The 20,723-nt window shown below is 37.4% G+C and overlaps 1 protein-coding gene across 1 annotated transcript in view; it reads right to left on the bottom strand.

Annotated features, from left to right (window-relative positions):
* Nucleotides 1-20,723, bottom strand: part of NKAIN2 (sodium/potassium transporting ATPase interacting 2) — a 579,783-nt gene that overhangs the window by 312,341 nt on the left and 246,719 nt on the right. The window contains exon 2 of the mRNA XM_074862421.1: nucleotides 6,299-6,436. Coding sequence (XP_074718522.1) covers nucleotides 6,299-6,436 — 138 coding nt within the window. The remainder of the gene's footprint in view (nucleotides 1-6,298; nucleotides 6,437-20,723) is intronic.

The following is a 20,723-nucleotide window of genomic DNA, read 5'->3' as shown; positions in this document are numbered from 1 at the left end:
TTGCTTATGTCCACAAATTATCATTTGTTCTGAAAAGTTGTGTATAGAAATAGTTTGTGTGACTATGTGCTCCCTGCTATAAATAAATGTCTACATTTTAGTTGCAACACAGTAAATCATCACATAAGTGCAATTAAGGTGAAGAATTCATCTCAGAATGGAGACAAAAGTACATCCTGAAAAAACCTTTATAGAGAGCAGTCTCAGGTAGGAATCTGACTTCATAGACTTCAAAAACTTTGTACCTTGCAGGCTGACCAGAATGTACAATGACCATTCCATTTCATTACATCTTCTGCTTTATTAAATGGGTTTATATATATCTATTTTTCCCAACAGATATAAAGAAAGCAGAAATAAAATATATTTTTTATTAATTCCTGTACTGGGCTTAAGTACATGCACTTTTTTATTTTAAATAAAACAAGTATCTGGAAAATAAATCAGATTAGGTCAATAAGGTAAATTAATCTCAGAACTCAGTTATTAAAAAATGTTAAGCATAAGAGTCTTTTTTTTTTTTTTTTTTTTTTACTATAAATAACTGTTTCATCAGGAAAAAGAACTGGAAACTGGTTATCTTGTAAGATTTAGCAAAATCATCTGAAATTTTTTCTCACCAAAAATTCTAGCAAAATCATTAATTATACAGAGCCTGTCTTTAAAATTCAAAAACGGAGGTCAGAGAATATGGCTCTAGAACAACAGATGCCCTGCTGTTCTTGGTTTTACAGTTTTCTATGTCATGGTTAATGCTGTTTGATAGTATTCTGGTATGTACATATGACAGATGAACTGCTGCATACTTCCATGTACTATTTAAACATTTAAAAAACATGGAAGATACTAAATTGCAATATACAACTGAAATACTCCCAAACAGATCTGCTAGACTAAGGGCTACTTGTCATATAAGGCATTAAGTAGATCCCACTAGGGTTGTTGAAGCGATTGACAATGTCTAGTCTTTACAAAGACATAGATTAACTCAGTTATACTCTCTGAGGCCTAATGGTTTGGCAGACTGATGATGCTGCAAGAAGCTTAGACATAAGGTAATTGCCTCTTTCTCTTTTTTAATATATATCAGCAATTACGTGTTAAACAATGTACCAGTAATAACCTATCCTTTTCTCCCAGACTTAATGTGACCAGGTATTATCCTGTACAAGATTCTTTTTGCTCTTAAAGGTTGCAAATTTGATTTGTGTCAAACCGAGATCCTTGTTCTCTTCTGCATATTGTGGTCTGTACGAGTGCCTGTTATGTTCACTATTATTAGGGGGTGTTACTATTATGTTTAAGAGAAGGAAATACTAGCACAGAATAAATTTATCGCTGCTGTCCACTGTGCAATTTTGCTTCATGCACAACCAAAGTTTACTTGAACTGTGCAATGAATAGGTCATTACAAGAAAACAATTTGTACAATCTCCTACTATCACAGGTCTGAAACAAGGTAATTCTTTCTGGTTTAAAACTTTACTCTCTTACTTGTATTGGATCTTCACTTTATGCTAAAGGCAGGAGAATTTATTCTTCAGTGCAAATGCTTTTTCACTTTCTTTCCAGTCTATGAGACTGCTTAATCAAACCTACAGAATTGTACAAAAATTCTCTCTTTGTTGGAACTAATTCTAGAAGAAGGAAATCTAACAGGTCTAGAAGGTACAAATAAGCAATGGAAATTACAGTAGAATCTACATTCCAGACATGATTTTCCTCCAATTCTTATATTTCATAATTCACTTCAAAGTTTTTCTCTATCTGTTTATGTCACTGTCAAGTCTCAGTAGACATTCCTTTATCTTCTTCCCTTGGCTGTGGAGAAATAAAGTACTTAACTTTACAGTGCTACATCTGTAGCACTGGAGAACTATAAGGTCAGCTTCTTAACCTGTCAGGTGGATTCATCTGTTTGGAGAAGAGAATGCCATTCAGTACAAATGGGACTTTTTGTACTTCTTATATATTCTGATAATGCTTTCTAGAAATGCTAAGACAACAACAGAATGAGATTGCCAAGGTTTTCCATAATGCAGGAACCAGAAAACATCAATTCATTCAGTAGCATTTCCTTACTCTTTTTTTTTTTTCATAGAATCACAAAATCACAGACCAGTTTGGTTGGAAGAGACCTTTAAAGGTCATCTAGTCCAAACCTCCTGACATGGGCAAGGACATCTTTCACTAGATCAGGTTTCTCAAAACCCCATTCAACCTGGCCTTGAACACTTCCAGGGAGGGGGTATCCACAACTTCTCTGGACAACCTGTTCCAGTGTTTTGCCACCCTCACTGTAAAACTTTTCTTCCTTATGTTCAAACTAAATTTATGCTCTTTCACTTTAAACCTATTGTCCCTTGTCCTGCCACTACAGGCCCTGGTAAAAAGTCTTTCTCTATCTTACTTATAAGTTCCCTTTATATATTGAAAGGCTGCAATAAGCTCTCCCAAGAGCCTTCCTTTCTTGAGGCTAAATGACCCCAATTCTCTCAGCCTTTCTTCATAGGACAGGTGTTCCAGCCCTCTGAATGTTTTTGTGGCTCTCCACTGGACCTGCTCTAACAGGTCCGTGTCTTGTACTGGACTCAGTACTCCAGGTGTCTCAGGAGAGTTAAGTATATGAGCAGAATCACCTCCCTTGACCTGTTGGTCACAGTTCTTTTTATGCAGGCCAGAATACAATTGGCTTTTTGAGCTGCAAGCGCATATTGCTGGCTCACGTCCAATTTTTAGTCCACCAGTACCCCCAAGTCCTCCTCCACAGGGCTGCTCTCAATCCATTCATCCCTCAGTCTGTATCAATATCAGGGACCGTCCTCACCCATGTGCAGGACCGCACACTTGGCCTTATTGAACTTTATGAGGTTCACATGGGCCCATTCCTCAAGGCTGTCAAGGTCCCTCTGGATGACATCCCTTCCTTCTAGCAAATCAACTGCACTCAGCTTGGTGTCATCTGCAAACTTGCTGAGGGTGTACTAAATCCCACTGTCTAAGTTGTTGATGAAAACATTAAATACTATTGATCCCAGTACAGACTGCTGAGGGACACCACTTGTTACTGGTTTCCACTTGGACATTGAGCCACTGAGTATGACTCTTTGGACGTGGCCATCCAGCCACTTCCTTTTCCACCTAACAGTCCATTTTTCAAGTCCATACATCTCCAGTTTAGCAGCTAGAATGTTGTGGGTGACCATATCAAAAGCCTTACAAAAGTCTAGTTAGATTACATCCATAGCTCTTCCCTTGTCTACCGATGCAGTTACTCCATTGTAGAAGGTCACTAATTAGTCAGGTGACTAATAATCCATAGTGGAGTGAGGAATATGCACTTAGCATATCAGCACAGTTGGAATCCCTATATAGAAGGAATGGGGAGAAACTGAGCCTCCAGGAGGAGCCCTACCCAGGTTAAGAGCATTGTATCTTTCCAGAACCCTTAATAATTTGCATTAGTATTACCTCTCAGGCATTTGCATTGATGGATCTTATGATAGCACTCCTAAAAAACACATTTACATCTCAGTCGTTACACTGGGTAACCTTTCTTCCCACTGAAATCCTTACTCTCTGTTTCAGCATAGTGTTGTTAAGAGGTCCTTTTATAATTATTTTTTTCACAGAAAAAGCTCATTTAATTATTATCTTTTGAGAAGATATCTTTGAAGGGACGCTCATTCCTACACTCAAACCAGATGTTTCACCTCCTGCATCAATTGCTTATTTATTGGTTAATGGTCCAGGTTTACAAGCAAAAATTAGTATGTTCTTGCCAAACCTACATTGAGATTAACCCCTCTGATAATATTAAAGTACAATTTCCTGTCCCCTTTGTCCACCACAAATCCTGCATCCCATGTAATTTGAACTATTTTCCAAGGCCTGAAACCACACAGTCACCTTTTCCCCTCACCCACTTCAAAACTTCCCTGTGACTCTTGGAGTTCAAGGACACACTTTCACTTGTGGTGTCCCATCTGTCTAAAAGTTATTTCCTCTTCTCCCTAAACTACTGAATCATTTCTTGAAATCTTGCCTTAAAATCTCCCTGCTCTCTTTAACCTATGATTCACAACCTTTAGAAAACATTTTTGTGATATCTTTTACGAAGCATGCACAGTAAAAAGGAAATTTATTGTAGTCTTGTTGAAGCAAGCTTTTCTTGAGATACTAATGTGACTGTGGATTAAGGGTCCTATAGAGTCCAGTCAAGATAGATTGACCCTTGCAGAATCTATTGAAGTCTGAGTATTTACATCCACTCACCTGAAAACCTTATAGCTACACCCTTGCAGGCTTATAGGCTGTTGTCTTTTTTCTTGCCTTTGAACTCATAACTTTACTCCCGATGTCAGATGACACCACTAAGTTTTGCCCAGCTTTAACAAGGTGCCTATTCTGGGCCCAGTAGAACTGAATAAAAGGGTGTAGTTCCCTTACCTCTTCCTCCAGTGACCAGTGCCATTTCCCTCATCCTGATTTTAGATACTCTCCTAAGAAAGCAGTGGAAATGAAAAAATCACAGCACTCCTCCGCTGATCCAACTAAATGAAGGAAGAAAGCTTCGTCATTGTTTCCTTATCTAAGCAGTCTGTGATAGATGGCATATTCAGGTGTCTCTCATAAAATCTGAGCAAGACAAACCATTTGATCTTAGACCGGTTCTATCCAATTCAGTGAGAGGATGCAGGGAGGTAAATTCACAAAACCAGATGGGTTACACTGTGAGGGTGAGAGGGAGCTCTATGAAAAGATTTGTGTGAAAATTAGTAGGATGGTGTGGCACAAACCATATCATCCAGAAACTAATGTGAATGGTACCTATTTATAAGGCTGGTATTCCTCGCCATTCACAAAGCACTCATCATTGTAGCAGGTAATTTTCTGTACTCCTGGTGGAAAGGCCATTTAAATCTAGCTTTTTTGTTTAGCTCAGCTAAGCGTTTTATGCTCATGCTCATTTTTATGCCTTGGAATAGTCTTGGGATGGAACTTTTTACTCTTTTGATTTAACTGACACTTGCTTGAATTTTGGTTTTTTATTTTCAAGCCTTTTGTACTGGCCAAAGCACTAGAAATGGAAGAAGAAAACTCCAGTTCGCATTCATGTGACTCCCAGAGTTGTGACTTGAAGGAAACCCTCTAAATATTTAAGGCTTGCAATATATTTTTCAATGTTGATAATATGTGTTTTGGAATATATTAAATTGAGTGCATGCATAAAGACATTATACATGTAGACACACATTTTCTGTATATAGGAAATCACAGAGATAGAAACACAGACACAAATATTAATGTATTGTTAGCATCACACTACCGCAATATGGATAGCAGCACAGGGGTACAAGCAAAACCTTTCTATCTCCTGAGTGATTACTGGTATATGAGGGAACAGTACAAGAGGAAACAGACTTTGCAGAAGCAGGTACAGATTCAGTGGAGTTATTTTCATTGACATGAAAATATGGCTATGTACGGGCAAATCTTTTCGACTGCTGTCTGTCTCTGAAAAGTATACAAGCTTTAAATGAATTAGCAGTCAAGTTTGATAGAAATATTGTTATGCAAATCTATTTCTAACAAAAGGTGTTCTGAATGATGACTTTCAGATTTGTTATTTTGTCTTTATAGACCTACAAATGGGGAAAAAAATGAACCCGGAGTACGAAATGAGGATTTCATAAATTCCGTATCGTACCAGAGTACAGCAATACTGAGTCTGTGTATGAGGGGTAGCTGAATAAGGAAAAGAAATGGATTAAAAATATAAAGGTCCAAACCCTTTTATTTTGGAGCTCTCAGTCCGTAACCATCAAACTTGCATTTCTTACCATATTCTCATACTTCATTTTCAACTTGGACTATAATTTCTAGGAGGGATATACATAACAGACAGGCACTCCACCAATGATGGTTAATAACAATGAGTAACTATAATATATCAAGATCTGTTGGAGAGATCCAGTGTATCTAGGAAAGTTATGGCTAGCATTTATTCTAGCTCTAAATCCCTGTAATTCTGAGGATGCTGCAATTCTTTAAACTGACTTCACTTCTTGAAAGTTCATATTGTCATGTAGTTTGTGATCATATTGACTTTCAGTTTTTGTACGTTATTACAACTTAATTATTGCAGGCATCTAAAAAGCATAATAAGTAAATGTAAAATATTACAGAAGAAAGTTAAACCAAGATAAGATTTCTATTTGATCTATAAGCAATAGAATTTGGAAAACTTTTTTTTTAACACGCACATCAAAAAAAGTAAATAAAGTTAAATACTCACTCCTGTTATGTAACGAGGTCTATACTGGATGGTTCCAAATAAGCCAAGTATGACTATAATAATGTGTATAAAATTTGCCAGGATGGGTGCCCACTGATAACCAAGGAAGTCAAATATCTGCCTCTCGAGCACAGAAACCTATGATTAAAAAGCAAAAGTATAAATAGATTAGAACAGAGCAGAAAACATCTATTAGGGCATTTCCCCTTCCCATACCCAAGATAATTGCCCTGAGTTAAAAAATACTTTGGTCAGCAGTAAAATGAAATGAGTTTGTTATGTTTCACCTCCTTGTTTTAATGAAAGCTGCATTTCTCACTGACAGTTTACTGAGTTATATTCAGTAAGCTAAAATATTCATGAGGGCAATTCTATCAAGATACTAAACTGTTCACTAGGATGGTATGTTTGCAGGAGGAGAAACACAAATCATTTTGTTATATACACCAGCAAATGCTATAATGTTCTAGGCTACTGGTGGTGAAAATAGGTGGCAGGCTTATGACATCTCAGCTACTTTGCTTCTATTCACAAACACCATCCTTCAGCCTAGTTCTGTCTCTTCCATTATTTTTCTACCTTTTGATTTTTTTCTCTTCCCTCTATTCCTAGATATCTTGTTAGTGGGCTTTTACCTGTAACCAAATGCATACAACTTTTTGACCTGGTTCTACTGATAATGGCTCTAGTTTATGTCCTCCCACTGTCACAAACAGCAGCTGAAGTATAAGCTGTTAACGAGGAGTCTAGATACTTAATTTTAAAAAGTGAATTAAGGGACAGTCTTGGGCTGTCGTTGACTGTTTTCAAGCTATGCCATTCCAAGCAGATAGATCAGAAAGTAGAAAAACTGCATTTTTAACAGTATCAGTAAATAATTTCGGAATTCAAATAGTAGGTGTCCCTTAACTGGTGTTCGGACATTATGTCAAGATACAGCACTGCACCCCAGCCCACAGGCAGAATGGCACATTTTGACAAAAATAATATTGATGTGAATATTAGAAGGTAATGTAATGGTGAAGTGAATTTAGACAGAAAGGGTAAGGAGTTCCTTTGACACCATTCCAACAACTTCACTAACTGGAACAGTGAATAGATGAAAATGTGAATAATAAAGATAAAATTAAAATTATAATAAAAATTAATGATGATAATAGTAATGATGACAACAACAAAAATGCCAACACCACACACGCAAAAGTAAGAAAGAAAAAGCAGGCTGTTTCTTTATAGTTTCATTAAATGACAGGTGACTATTTACTCAGTTTATGTTATGCTGTGGATTAATTGAATTAGGTGTACCTGCCACACTCCATTCATTTAAAAAAATAACACTTTTGAGATCAAGTACTAAATGTATAATTAACTACTGTTCACCACTGTTCTTGCATGATATAGCTATGGGAGAGTTTTTCAATTTTCATGCCACAGTCCACTGCCACACCAACACTTTCTTTTTAAATTAAGAAAACTTGCTATTAAAAAGACAGCCTAGACTTACACCAGCATTGAAAATGTAAAGAGTGTTAATTATATAGTACTTACTGACATAAATTGAACTTTAAGATAGGGATTGTCAAAATAACCCTGGGGAAGTTTGTCAGCCATATCATTTTGAATTTTAAAGCTCAGAATTTCATGTCAACCACTGAATTCCTCTCTACAACAAAGATTCCTTTCACACAATTTATCCAGCTTATAGCCAATCTTGGTATTTTGCCTATCATTTTATTTGACAGATTTATTGACAGAATGAGATTCTGGCCCTACATCACCCAAGATCTTAATGAACTCATTTTTTGCTATCCTAAAACTCTCCCTAGCAAACCAACACCATAGAAGAGTTCCCAGAATCCCAAGACATAATATTCTAATGGTGACAATGTGTTGAAGAAAGAAATGGAAGGCCAAGCTATATTTAGGAACTTCATGAAATCTCAGACTGCCTTTGCTTCTAAGTTTGTCATTAAGAAGTATTTCCTTGACTACTGTCATTTATATGAAAAAGTAATTTATATAAAAAAGAACAACATGAGGCATAAAGCAGTGTTATGTAGGTCTGTGTGAAGTCTATTAGGGGTATCAGCAAAAGACCTGCTACACCTTAAGTGCTGTTAAACAGGTAACAAAGGGAAAATGCCCACTCTGAGCACAGAGCTTTTATTTTCATCAGCTGAACAAAGAGTAAATGAGAATAGCAAAGCAGTAGCAAAAAGAGTCTAGACTATACAAGCTTCTAGTATAGTAACAGTGGGGATTCAGCAAGCAAAAAAATACATGGGATGATGCAAGTCATTCAACCAGTAGGAAATCATACAGTTAAGTATGACAATTATAAAGGAAAATTACAGCACAGTAGTTAATTATATAAAAAAGTAGAATACCTAATATTTCTGCTGCAACTTAAGGTTAAAAGGAAACTGCACTATCATACATCAAGTACATTTTGGTTTGGTTTGGGTTGGGTTTTTTTTGGTGAAAGACGCAGTAGTTACACCAAAACTTGCTTATGGGGCTGTGCTGGATAAATGGCTATTCTGTGCAAATCTTCACTTCCAACATGCCAATGTACTTTTTTTTTTTTTTTTTTTTTTGATGACTAGCAATTTCTTCAGCACCAAGCAACCACTCTCTCAGATTTTGTGGCCATGTTGAAACTTCCAGTGGGGGGATCTAGCCGAAAACATGGCACACAAGGCAGCACGTAAATATTGGCTGTGCAGAACAAGGAGACAAGTCCGCACCACCTCTGTCCCTGTGTACCTAGCTCATGTTTGCCATAGGCAGACTTGCTATTAGACTTTCTCCTGTCACTCCAAGGAATCAGCTGTGTGTGTGGACTGCTGGATATGTGAAATAGCAGCATTCTGGTAAACTGTGCAGATGTAAAATGCTGTGGAAATGCAGCTGCTGTTCCTTAGAAGATCTGACTACCACAGCAAGGTCCATCACAGATTTATCAAATGGAAAAATTAGGAAGGACCTCAATCTTTATTCCCATTTCCTGAAGAGATGAAGGTGGAGAGAAAATAAAAATGACCCACAAACAAATAAAAAAAGAAAAATAATATGGACTTTCTACATGCAGTTACTTTAAAAAAAAAAATCTCATTGGGTCTGTGTTTCTAAAAGGGGAAAAGTGAAAAGTAGGACAAAGTACTGACAAAATCTATTAAAAACAGTATTATGTAGCTTCCTCCTCTTCCACAGATGCCAGAATCATAAGGGATTCCTTACATAGCAAGAGAAAATATAGACCTGATTTTGAAAGATTTTTTTTTCCTTTACTTCAGAAACTTAAACCTTTTGGTTAAACATCTGCACTTCTTTCTCCAAACCATATCCACCAGATTCAAATGTTTAATGACGCTTCAAAGACAGCACAGAGAGAAAGGAAAGGACTGACACATAAATATTAATCTTTAAAGTCTAGAAATAGATAAAGAATGGTTCGTTTTATTTCTTCTTCTGGAAACAGAGTTTAAAATGAGAACAGGAAAGAGGAAAAATGAATACTTTGGATGAAAAGTGTATAGTATGAAAAGAAAAATATATTTTAATTCAACTCCTTTTTAATAATGCAGTGAATCCAAAATGTAGGGTTATGGAGAGTCAGTTCCTAATGTTAGAAAATAAACATCCATCACATAGTCTTCTTAGGCTTCCAAATAAATATCATAGACAGATTATCTTATGTAATCACTGATAAAATTATAGAAGAGATAAGTGTAATTACAGTGAACCATTTGTACTAATGCATTATTTTTCTCGACTTCTGCTAACTGTTTTAAAAATAAATACAAAATAAAACCAGCTTGTATACTGTCAAGTTGGAATAGCTCAAACTATTTCCAGATCCTTGTTGGACGCTGGTTGTTAATAGGTTAACAGTGTTACTGACCTTGAAGGATCTAAGAATTGAATTTCCAAAGGATGAAGAAAATCATTTTGAGATGATTCTTAAAGTATATGATTGGACTAAAATTTCAGACAGGAACCACAAAGGAGAAACCAGTCAAAAGATGATTTATAACACAAACTCCAAAATGGAAAATGACAAAGTGCCTTTCATCAGAAAGCTCCTTGAGAAGAAACTCAACCACAACTACTTCACTCTGATACAGAATCAAAACCCTGCACTGATATAAATTAAAGTGCACACAGGCATACACACACAAGCAGGTATGCACGGCTCCCACTGGCCAGGGCCCTTGGACAGCACACACAGCACAGAGGCACCCAGTATGCTGGGGCCTGGGGCAGGGTCACACTCAACTGATGGACTTACCAGCTGAGACATGGTAACAGGCTCTCAGTTCACTCCAAAGGAAGAAGAGAGTATTAGCTTAAATCACAGTGAAGGAGAATTAAGCAACCGTGGTTTATATCATGACTGGTGCAGGCTAAGAATGAGCTACAGAAATTAAGGTCTAATCAGTAACTCATTAAGTCCCCTCAGCTCAACTGTGTTGCATCAGATGCCCACAGCTTCTAATCATTTGCTTGTGTTTTTAAGTTAGACATATAGTATTTTAATGACTTTCAGTTCTTGGTTCTATGGCATAGAAAGATGAAAAGACCCCAATACATACAAGTATTTTGGGCCTGTGGCTTATGAAAGAATTCTAATGTTAAAGCCTACCTGCATCACAAACAACATCCCCAGCTAACCCTCCCCCAACACTTCCATCATTTTAAGGCAGAATGCATATATTTGTGCCATTCCTTAGAGAGGTTAATTTAATTTTTCATCAAAATTTCAGATAGTGTCCTGAGATAGAGGGCCCAGTTACTCAATGAATTCTCCACAGTTACCCAGCAGAAAAACAGGATAATATCTTGAAAGTCAAACCCATACAAAATACACCTACACATCTGCAAGTGTGCATGTGAGTCAAGTCCTTTACTGCAAGACAGCAGGGAAAGAGAAAAAGATTTGAATTTTTTTTTTGTAAGAAGAAAGACAAAACTAAAATGAAGTTCTGTGAAGAGCTGTGGACACAATGGTGTTCTCAGCACATCTAATAAAAACCATCACAAGCACAGGTAATTCAACTTAAAATCAAGAAGGAATTAGTTTCCACTTGTCCATTGGTTCCTTAAAGGAATCACATATATAATACTAAGCCTCTGTTCTTAATCCGTTTGATGCTGCTGAGAGAAGGAATAGGCCTTCACCACACTTGATAAGAAGGTAATCATAGTTTTTAAAAATCCTGTGTAGGACCACATCCCTGCATCGTATTGTGTACAAGTGGATTTCTGCTGTGACCTGCTGAAGACAACACGGCTCTCCAAGGGTACAGAGTGTATTCTAAGTCTCAGCTGCTGCCTTTTCCAACTGAACATAATAATAATAAAAAAAATGGTAAATACAAGCTTTCTACAGTAGGTTTTCTGTTATGTAATAATGAGAAGCAGAACTGTTATCTAAATAACACTTCAGTTATTATTACTCGTGACATGAAAATAAGAAAGATTCTAGCCAAAGCCGAGCTGGTGAAGCTGACGGTTTAAATAAAAATGATTTACTGTGCACTGAACATGTCTTCAGGGTATTGTATTCATGATTTATAAACATTTAGACTCCACCATACATACATGGAGACCCAGTGACTCAAACAATAACAAAATCAAAACCCTGTCTTCTAAGTACTTCCCTGAAAGAAACATCTCCTGTGTGAGCAAGCAGAAAAACAGAGGAAATTGATGGCAAAATGCTTGATCAACAAGTTCTATTCTTGCAAAAGACTTTCTCCACCCAAAATTATGAAACACCAATATCCATGAAAGAGATAAATGATGGAAAAGAAATCAGGGAAGTCCCTAATTTTACACTGAATGATTTTGCATTTTTAATAATCCTTCCTAAAATTATTTTTAGAATACCCTTATAGGAACCATATTACTAGAATTATGATAAAAAACTAATTAAATAAGTGTTGCACTTAAGATGTAAAATTTTGAAGCCTGAAGCAATTTGAATTCATAGCAACATTTTACATAGTCACAGAGCTGTAGAGATAATCGTGTCTCAGATGTCTATAGCTTTTTTTAATGTGCAAAACCAAATTCACCTTTGCTAATAACTTAAACCAACAAAAATTCAGAATTTGTGAGGTATAGTTGATTTCAATACTCTTGAAACCAGAAGAGTATTTCAGTTCATTCATTTGTCTTCAGAGTAAATTTTTATATACAACTGCACACTTCCCCCCAATGACTAGCTTAAATGGGTTGGGGTCTTAAGTTCATGCTACAATTTAGGTCACAAATCTTAACATCATGTTATAGCAAATTCTTTGCGTGTGTGTGCATGTGTGTATGTTTTCAGGCTACAGTTTCTTGTTTCTGGCAAATAGTAACAAGACTTAGATGTGTATCAAAACCACATCCTTTTGCATGCCTGAAAGAAAATTTGAAAAACCAATCTCATGTAAACTGTTCTACCCATGAGGCTAAATATCATGAAGTTAGTATTTCAGATGCAGGATGAACTTAAGTAATAATAATTTAGAGGTGCTAAGAGTTTTAATCTCTGTAAAGTATTTTCTTTCCTGTTCATGAACACCTGTAATAACAATCTGTGTGTTATTTTAATACGACATATTTGCATTCCACCAAAATCAGAAAGTTAGGGATTGAATGTGCACAAAAGTGGTTCAGACTCAAACTGATAAATTGGGTCAAGTTATGAGGTCCATTTTTATGTTAAAACCAAGATAATGTTATAACACAAAATACTCAGCTGTCAGGTCCCAGCTAGGAATGTACTAAATGTTTAGTAAAACCTGCCCATGTGTTTTTTAGGAACATTCAAAATCAGATGATCTACATGCACCCCCCCACACACACTTCATTAACAAAGCATTAGTCACAGAAGATAGAATATGTAAGAACAGTTTAATATACTGCTTAAATGTGGTTTTTACTTTTAGAAGACCAGATTTACAGAGTGCAGGCCTGTATCACAGAGGCAGAGATGTGAGGGCTGCCTCTTCCCACAGTCCTTTTGAATCTAGAGAGTGGAGGGCAGACACGGTTGATGTCTGTGTGTGCCATCAGGACTGGAAGCAGTATAGCAACACAGTGTCTGTCCCAGCTACAGGACCCTGCTACAAAAGCAGTTTATTGGTGCAAGCTTAAGATAGGATCAATGATTAACAAAACCACTTAAACATACTGGGAACCTAGCATCTACTGGAGGCAGTGTTCTGCATTGTTACCGTCATATGACTACCTGGTACAAAGTCAGGTAAGTCATGAGCATGGTCTTGGGCCTGATGCCTATCTTCCTTATGTCAAAGGTCTGCAGAGACAGGCTGGCTGTGACTGTGACCAAAGGAGGGTTCATGATAGATGGGTTAGTGACACTGGTAGGAATAAGTTTTAACACTGCCAACATGCTCAAGACTATCTTCTCCCATTCTGGCATTGACAATAGGAAGATCAAGACTGATCTCTCAGGGGTTCCCTTCCACCTCTCTGCCCTACCCCTATTCCTCTTTCTCTCTCTCTCCTTCACATCCTTCTTCTAGCAAGAGCATCAAAGCCCTGGTGCCCACACCTCATTTCTAAGGTGACGAAATTCAATTTTACTGACACTGCTGAGAAGTCTAGAGCCAGTTCTAGACTAAAATACTTTTAGATGAAGCTTCAATAATATTTTATAATTGCGCAATCTGAATGTGCCTGCAGTAAAGCCTGAAGGCAAAATCAAGCATTCAGAGAGCATTCAGAAAGATTAGCCTTATCTAATACTTTCAAATTGTTTCTGTCTTTATGGAAGTATTTGACAATAAAACAGATCTTGCTTTCATTCGTAAAGATACAACTAGTTTCTACACAGTGATTCAAATTACAGTACATTACATTTGTAAACTCAACAAAGATTTGATAATGTTGTTATGGCGTTGACAAGAGGATGCATCTAGGTCATCTTAATTTGGGGTAGTGAAACTATGTTCTGTGTATGTTTCTTCAGCCAAAAATAGAATGTGGCCTAATACTGGAAGAAAAATTACCTTCTAACAACAACAAAAGATTAGTCTTTACTCCTCAGTAGGAAAAGCACACCTGTAAGAAACCTCATTAGCCTAATAATTTTGAGTGGTATTGGCAGGGATCACTCACTATCTCATCAGGACTGAGTCTTGTGATAATAAGAACCAGGCATTTGGTATCAGAGGACTTTATCAAGTGAAAACAGTCAATCTAGAGTCACTAAGCTGGTTTTACTTGTATTCAGACATGTAAGAGTGTCCACAAAGCAAGAGAAAGAACGACAACTAATCCATGTCAGAACTGTAAGGCACAGAGGGCTTCTTGCTTTGTAGTCACTCGTTCCACAACTAAACCTGGATAAGCAGGATGCTCACTTTGACCTTTCAGAAATCTCTCTCTTAGATTCTCCTGCTGGAATAGTCATTATTCTTATATAGAATATGTGAAGCACCTACTACATTTTCATGCCTTGGCATAACCTGAAAACTGACATTTAAACTATGCAGACCACTTTATGTAAGAAGAGGTAATTGACATCAGTTACAGTCAGAAAAGTTTCTAGCTGCTAAACTTTGCCTATTACCTGTGTATAAAGCCATTAGTCCTTAGGGAACTCCAAGTAGTGCTGAAGGCTGCAATGTATCTTCTCTGCAACATGGCTACCTTAAGAGTCAGACTCATTATCTGCTCTCTGCACCAGCGTCCCAGGGACAAGCACAAGATCTCATCTTCCAACTTCCCAGTGACCCAGGTCCAGCACCATTAAATGTAACCACAGCTGGGGAACACCGATTGTTGTCTACAACACAGTTTCACAAACAGAAATTTCTATTCTAAGGGTGAAGCTTTTTTTTTGGTAAAGAAAATGGAGTATTCTCATGGGCTAGTTCAAGATTGTTGATTCAACTCAGGAATTGTTGATTAGAACCAGCCAATTTGCAGCAATTTTCAATATTTCATTGTTTGTATTCAATCTGCTTTGGAACATGATTATAAGAAAAAAAAGGCAGCATACAAAACACTCTATGCTGTCATAGTCATTCAGGAATAACTTAGGTCATTAGGCAATTGGGGTAGGGGCCCCCATTCCAAGCCCTGTGGGCAGCTAGAGTGAGTCAGTCAGACATTGCCCTCAAAAAGGTCCCATTAAAACTTTTAAGGAAAACAGGAAGGGTTTTTTTTCTGGTTTTATGAAATAGTATGTTTAAATGAGCAGAACCCAAAGCTTTCTGTTTTAAAGAAATACAAAACCCATCACCTGCCCCTGGAAAGCACAGCCTCTGTAAATATAAATATGAAGTACAGTCTCATTCTCTTGCCTCTTCCGACATTAAAGTTATAATAAAATTAAAAGGCAGACTGGCCATTCCTTTTCCCTATCCCTGATGACAAATGTAATGAATAAAAAGCTAGTCTGTAATAATTAATGTACTTATACTGTATGTTGATCTCTTTTTAGTATGTCAATTCATGTATACATGCACATATCACCTTAAGTACATTGTTTCTGAAATATTATCTGTTTGCAGGCAAGCCTTATCAACCTACAAGGTAACAAACAGTGAAAAACAAAGTACTATACTAAAGTTCCTGCTTAAGAGATAGTGAATCACAAAGCTCTACTCCCTGTCTGTTAAGATTGAAAAGTTAGAAATGTGAGGGGCAAGGAAAAGAGTAGATGCAAATCTCTGACGAAAGACTAAACACACATGGTGAATGCTTGCTATATTCCATAGTGCTAATAGGTGCCACAGTATCCCAGTGATGAAAATATTTCACTTCCGTGTGAGTAGATTGTCCAGAAAATAAAATGTAGTCAGATCAAAATTAAAATGTTAAAACAAAACGGGAAAACAGGAAAGGAAACAGATACTAAAGAGGGATATAATGGGCCTTCTTATTTGCATAAATGTTTACTGCAGTCAATAATATTCCTCTGAGTTACACGGAGATAATTTACATCAACTAATTTGAGTCTAAAGTCTGATTTTTACTGGGTTTTTATTTTTTGTAAAGGTTAGTGTTGAGTGTCCTGGATTAAACCCATTTGTTTATCCAAAATATGCACTCAAGCACAGTAGCAGTCTCTCAGCAGGTATTTTGATGATGACAATATTGTTAAATACCTAAAATAAGATTTTTTTAAAAATTTGTTTCTGTATTTCATATGGTAAAATGCTGATAAACAGTAGTATATTTCTCTGTATTGGAACAAGAATGACATCAGTTTGCTGACACCAGTTGGTACCTTAATTATGTGATGAAGGCTGGAGAGGGCTGTCTCACAAACCTGCATAGCTGACATTATGGTCTTTGTGGAAGTTCTTTCCTTCTTAAAAGAGCCAATCACATAGTAAACCAAAAATCATCATTTCCCCTTCTACATTTGCCTTCAAATCGTTGTTTTCCCCACCTTCCAGTTTGCTTTCTTTAATTCAGTGCCCACAGCAATTCTCCTTGGAAGCAGCAAAAGCTATAATCTAGAACTGCTGCAAGCTCTCCCCCAGCAGAGCCCTACCCCTGCCAATAGCTGCCATCATTCAAGTGGCACTTGCTGGCATGATAGCACAGAGTTGCAGCAATTTCTTTCCACTTTTCCATACCTCATATCCCCAGCTGTTCCAAGGGGGTGATCACCTTGCTGGTTTGATGAGGTCTAGAAAACTCAGCAATAATTATTGTGCTGGCAGTGCTGAAGGCAGCCAGCATCACTAAGGCAGGAATTGGAATGCAGCCCAACCAACATAGCAGAATCTACTAATTTGTTCCACTGAATATTTTGTTGTAAGAAATAATCATGAGCCTTGTGATAGACTATGAAAGGCAAATTAAATTGCTTAAGCCAGACTATTCTACAGTGCCTAGCAAAAAATAAAATAAAGAAATAAAAAATAAGAACTGACAATTTTGTTAGTTGTTTAAATCTACCCATTTTAAATGCTCTGTCTTGTTAGTAAATGACCCCCTTGAATGACAGAAAAAACCAATCATCTATCCAATCATGATCTGTCAAAAAAGAGGTGTTTATAATTGTTTTTGACCAATTTAGCGTGGATTAGACTAGGAGAGGAAGGCTAACAGTGTTCAATTTAATTTCATACTGTATGCCATCTTACACAAGATTGTAAAAAATCAAACAGTGGAGCTTTTTTCCTATAATCATATTAGTCGGTGTTTTAAATGATGCATGTCTACTGACTTTCTAACCCTTGCTAGACAGTAGCTTTTAACATAATTATTTGAGGGTAACGACAATGTCTTTTTCAAAGTGGACTCCTATTATTAATGAAACAATAGGGGAAAAAAAAAAACTTTTACATAACACCAAATGTCTGCACATTTCTTGGTATAGGTGACCTCTCTAGAGAGAGTATTTTTAACTCAAGAAAAGATAACCTGATAATATTGTGTGTGCTGCTTCTCTGCTAAAGCAAGAGCATAGCTTTATGCAATGAATGCTGCACCTGCTGGTTCCTGCTTTGTGTTGCTTGGCACTATTTTGACTGGGGTAATAGTTTACCCAGTGGTTTATCTCTAGCCCGATGACATACTGATTAGAACTCCATTTACAATGAAGATGCAGGCAACTGACCTCCCTGGAAAATAGTATAGTTAGGTGGAAGAGGAACTTACATTAATGAGAACTGCCTTCTCTCTGAGTGGTAAAAAATAACCAAAGCAGAGTCAACCTCTGTCACCCCTGCTGCTCTGTTACTGCAGTCAAAGAAAGACAGGATCAATGCCCATTCAAAACGCTCTGCTATTGACAGGTAGCTCTACAGTGGAGAGAAGGAGGAATAGATAGAACTTGTTCACATCTGGAAAAATATGAAGAAAAAACAGGAGTCATCACATTTTCCCTTCATTTACCTCACTATACAAAGAAAATCATGCCAAAAAGTAAAACTCCAGGGTAAAGACAGCTTTGCATTGTGGGCAACCAGCCAAAGTGCCAGCAGATTTCTGCTCAGAGCTGCCAATGGCTGTCAGTGTCTATAATATTTTTGAAGTGATGTTCATGTTCTCGCTTTGTGAGAAGCTCAGGTAGGAACAACTGCTTCCTGCATAGCTGCCCTCTGCCCTCCCCTAGGTGAAACTGTCTTCCCTGCTGTGGTGAATTCTGCTAAACCATGATCAAATCTCTTCCTTCATCCCCTGCCCAGAAGTAGGTTTCACTACATACATGGATGTAAAACCCTTACAGCTGAGCAAATAAACCCTTCCCAAGTAGTGACACTAATTTCCTAGGAAAGAAGAACTGGCCCATCCTAGTCATAACTTCTATTTAGAAAGCAGAGGTGAGGTCCAGTTATACTTAATTTAGAACCCTAACTTCTGTGTTTTAGGTATTGAACCTCCAGCAAATATATGGTATACTCAGTGAAAGAATGTCCTTCCCTCAGAGGGAGATCTGATATGACTAAATGCAGGTACGCAAGTGAGACAAACTGAATCTGATGCATCCATTTCATCTAAAAGAGTTTTAATTATTACTAAATTAATTGAAACAGCTAATAGTGAATAAACTGTCAGGCTGTGTGCTGTTCCAGGGACTGCCACAGGTTCCCCGTGGGATTCAGTCAAATACCTTTTAATCTCAGGGTAACACACCTAGGCAGTATTTAAATATTGATTTCAAGACAACGTCACTTGGAACATTTCATTGATGTTAATTATTAAGTTCCTATGTTATTTAAATGTTTCTGAATATTTTATTTTGTGTATCAGTTTAATCTGTAAGGTGAAAAGTCTTTAAAGGTAAATATTAGTTTTCAGCATTATTATACAATGGACTTTCTCTTCCACCCTTGTAAAAAGAGATCAGGAACCAGAGCTGACACCAGCTAATGTCCTATCAACAGTCAGTGTGATGGTATATAAAGTTGGTCAAATGCTATTCAAGCAGTTTCTTCTCTTTCAGTATTTCAGACTACAATTAGGTTAGATTGGGAGAACATTTTGATGAATATAATTTGTTATGGGAGAATCAACACTACTTTTGCTGAAGGGTGTTAAGAATCAGTGCCTGCACCTTCCCAGTATACCTGTTCTTTCATAAAGCTTCAGCAACACTGACCACTTGAAGAAAGCATGCTGTGAGAAGAGGTTATCTGTGGAAGTGCTGAAGTTTTCTGACTATCCAAATTTGCAAGGTAGACAATATTAAAATTGAGAGCAAATTGTTGCAAAGGATATCGCAACACTGAATGACTGGGTATAGAAATGGCAGATGAACTCAGTTCCTGATAAATGCAATATGATGTCCCTCCCTGGGAAGGAACATTTAACATTAACACATGCAGGAAATTATAAAATTATTCCAGAGAGTTAGCATAAAATGTCAGCTTGATAATAAACCAAACGTAAATTTTAGAAATCATTGGGAAAGAGTGGGCAATGAAACAGAGAACTGCACTATTGGAGAGAGCATCACACTTGCAGTACTAGACACAGTCAAACTGGAAAAGTACAAAGAAATATAACAGGGATGATCAGAACGGTTGAGGATTTCTATTGAGGACAGACTAAACGAATTAGGACTCTTGAAGTCAGTAAAGAGAGAGCTGTAGGGGGATATGAAAAAGTCTTTAAAATCAAGGATGTTATAAAGTAAATACCTACGGAACAAGTTTTATAATTTCTCCTAGTACTAGCCATAGAGGCAGTCAGTTGCAATGATGTAAGAAAAACTGAAAATGAAAAAAAGGAAATATTTTTTCACAGGGTAAATAATGAAACTGGGAAAAATGTTGCCACGGGCTTTTGTGCTTTATACAGAAAAAAATTAAGAGAATTTTATGGAAAATTAGTCCACTGAGAGCAGTTAAAAACTATGGTCTGGCCACAGCCTTTGGCTTAAGAAGTCTCATAATTACCAATTGCTGAAACCTGAGAGGGTAAATTGAAGGAATGGCCATGCTGTACAGGGTCCTGCACTGTTCACTAGGCAACTGCTACTGGTTTCCTCTTGAGGCAAGTTCCTGTGCTTAGGTGATCTTTTGTTCTTGTCCTGGTTTCGACCAGGATGGAGTTAATTTTCATTGGAGTATTTCATACCATGTGATGTCATGCCCAGGTGGGCGCCCTCTCACTCAGCTTTTCGCTGGGGGTTGGCATGCGCGCGGTCTGCTCATCAGGCGGTATTGATGCTGGGGGGGGGGGGGGGGGGGGGGCGGGCGTCGCCGTGCTCGGTAAGCCACTGCTGCATTTTACCCGTTTTCTTTTTTTGAACTCACTATTGTTACTGTTGTTCTCTTGTTATATTTAGTATATTCCTTCTTTTTATTCAACCCATGAATTCTCTTCTTTTGTCCCTCCCCTATTTTACCAGAGGGGGGAGGTGAATGGCCAGCCACATGGCGTCTGGCTGCCGGCTGAGATCAAACCTCCACAGTTTTTGGTGCCCAACGTGGGGCTC

The sequence above is a fragment of the Strix uralensis genome, chromosome 3 (assembly GCF_047716275.1).
Source record: "Strix uralensis isolate ZFMK-TIS-50842 chromosome 3, bStrUra1, whole genome shotgun sequence".
NCBI lineage: Eukaryota > Metazoa > Chordata > Aves > Strigiformes > Strigidae > Strix > Strix uralensis.
The sequence above is the reverse complement of the archived record's forward strand: the minus strand, read 5'-3'. Positions and strand labels throughout refer to the sequence as shown.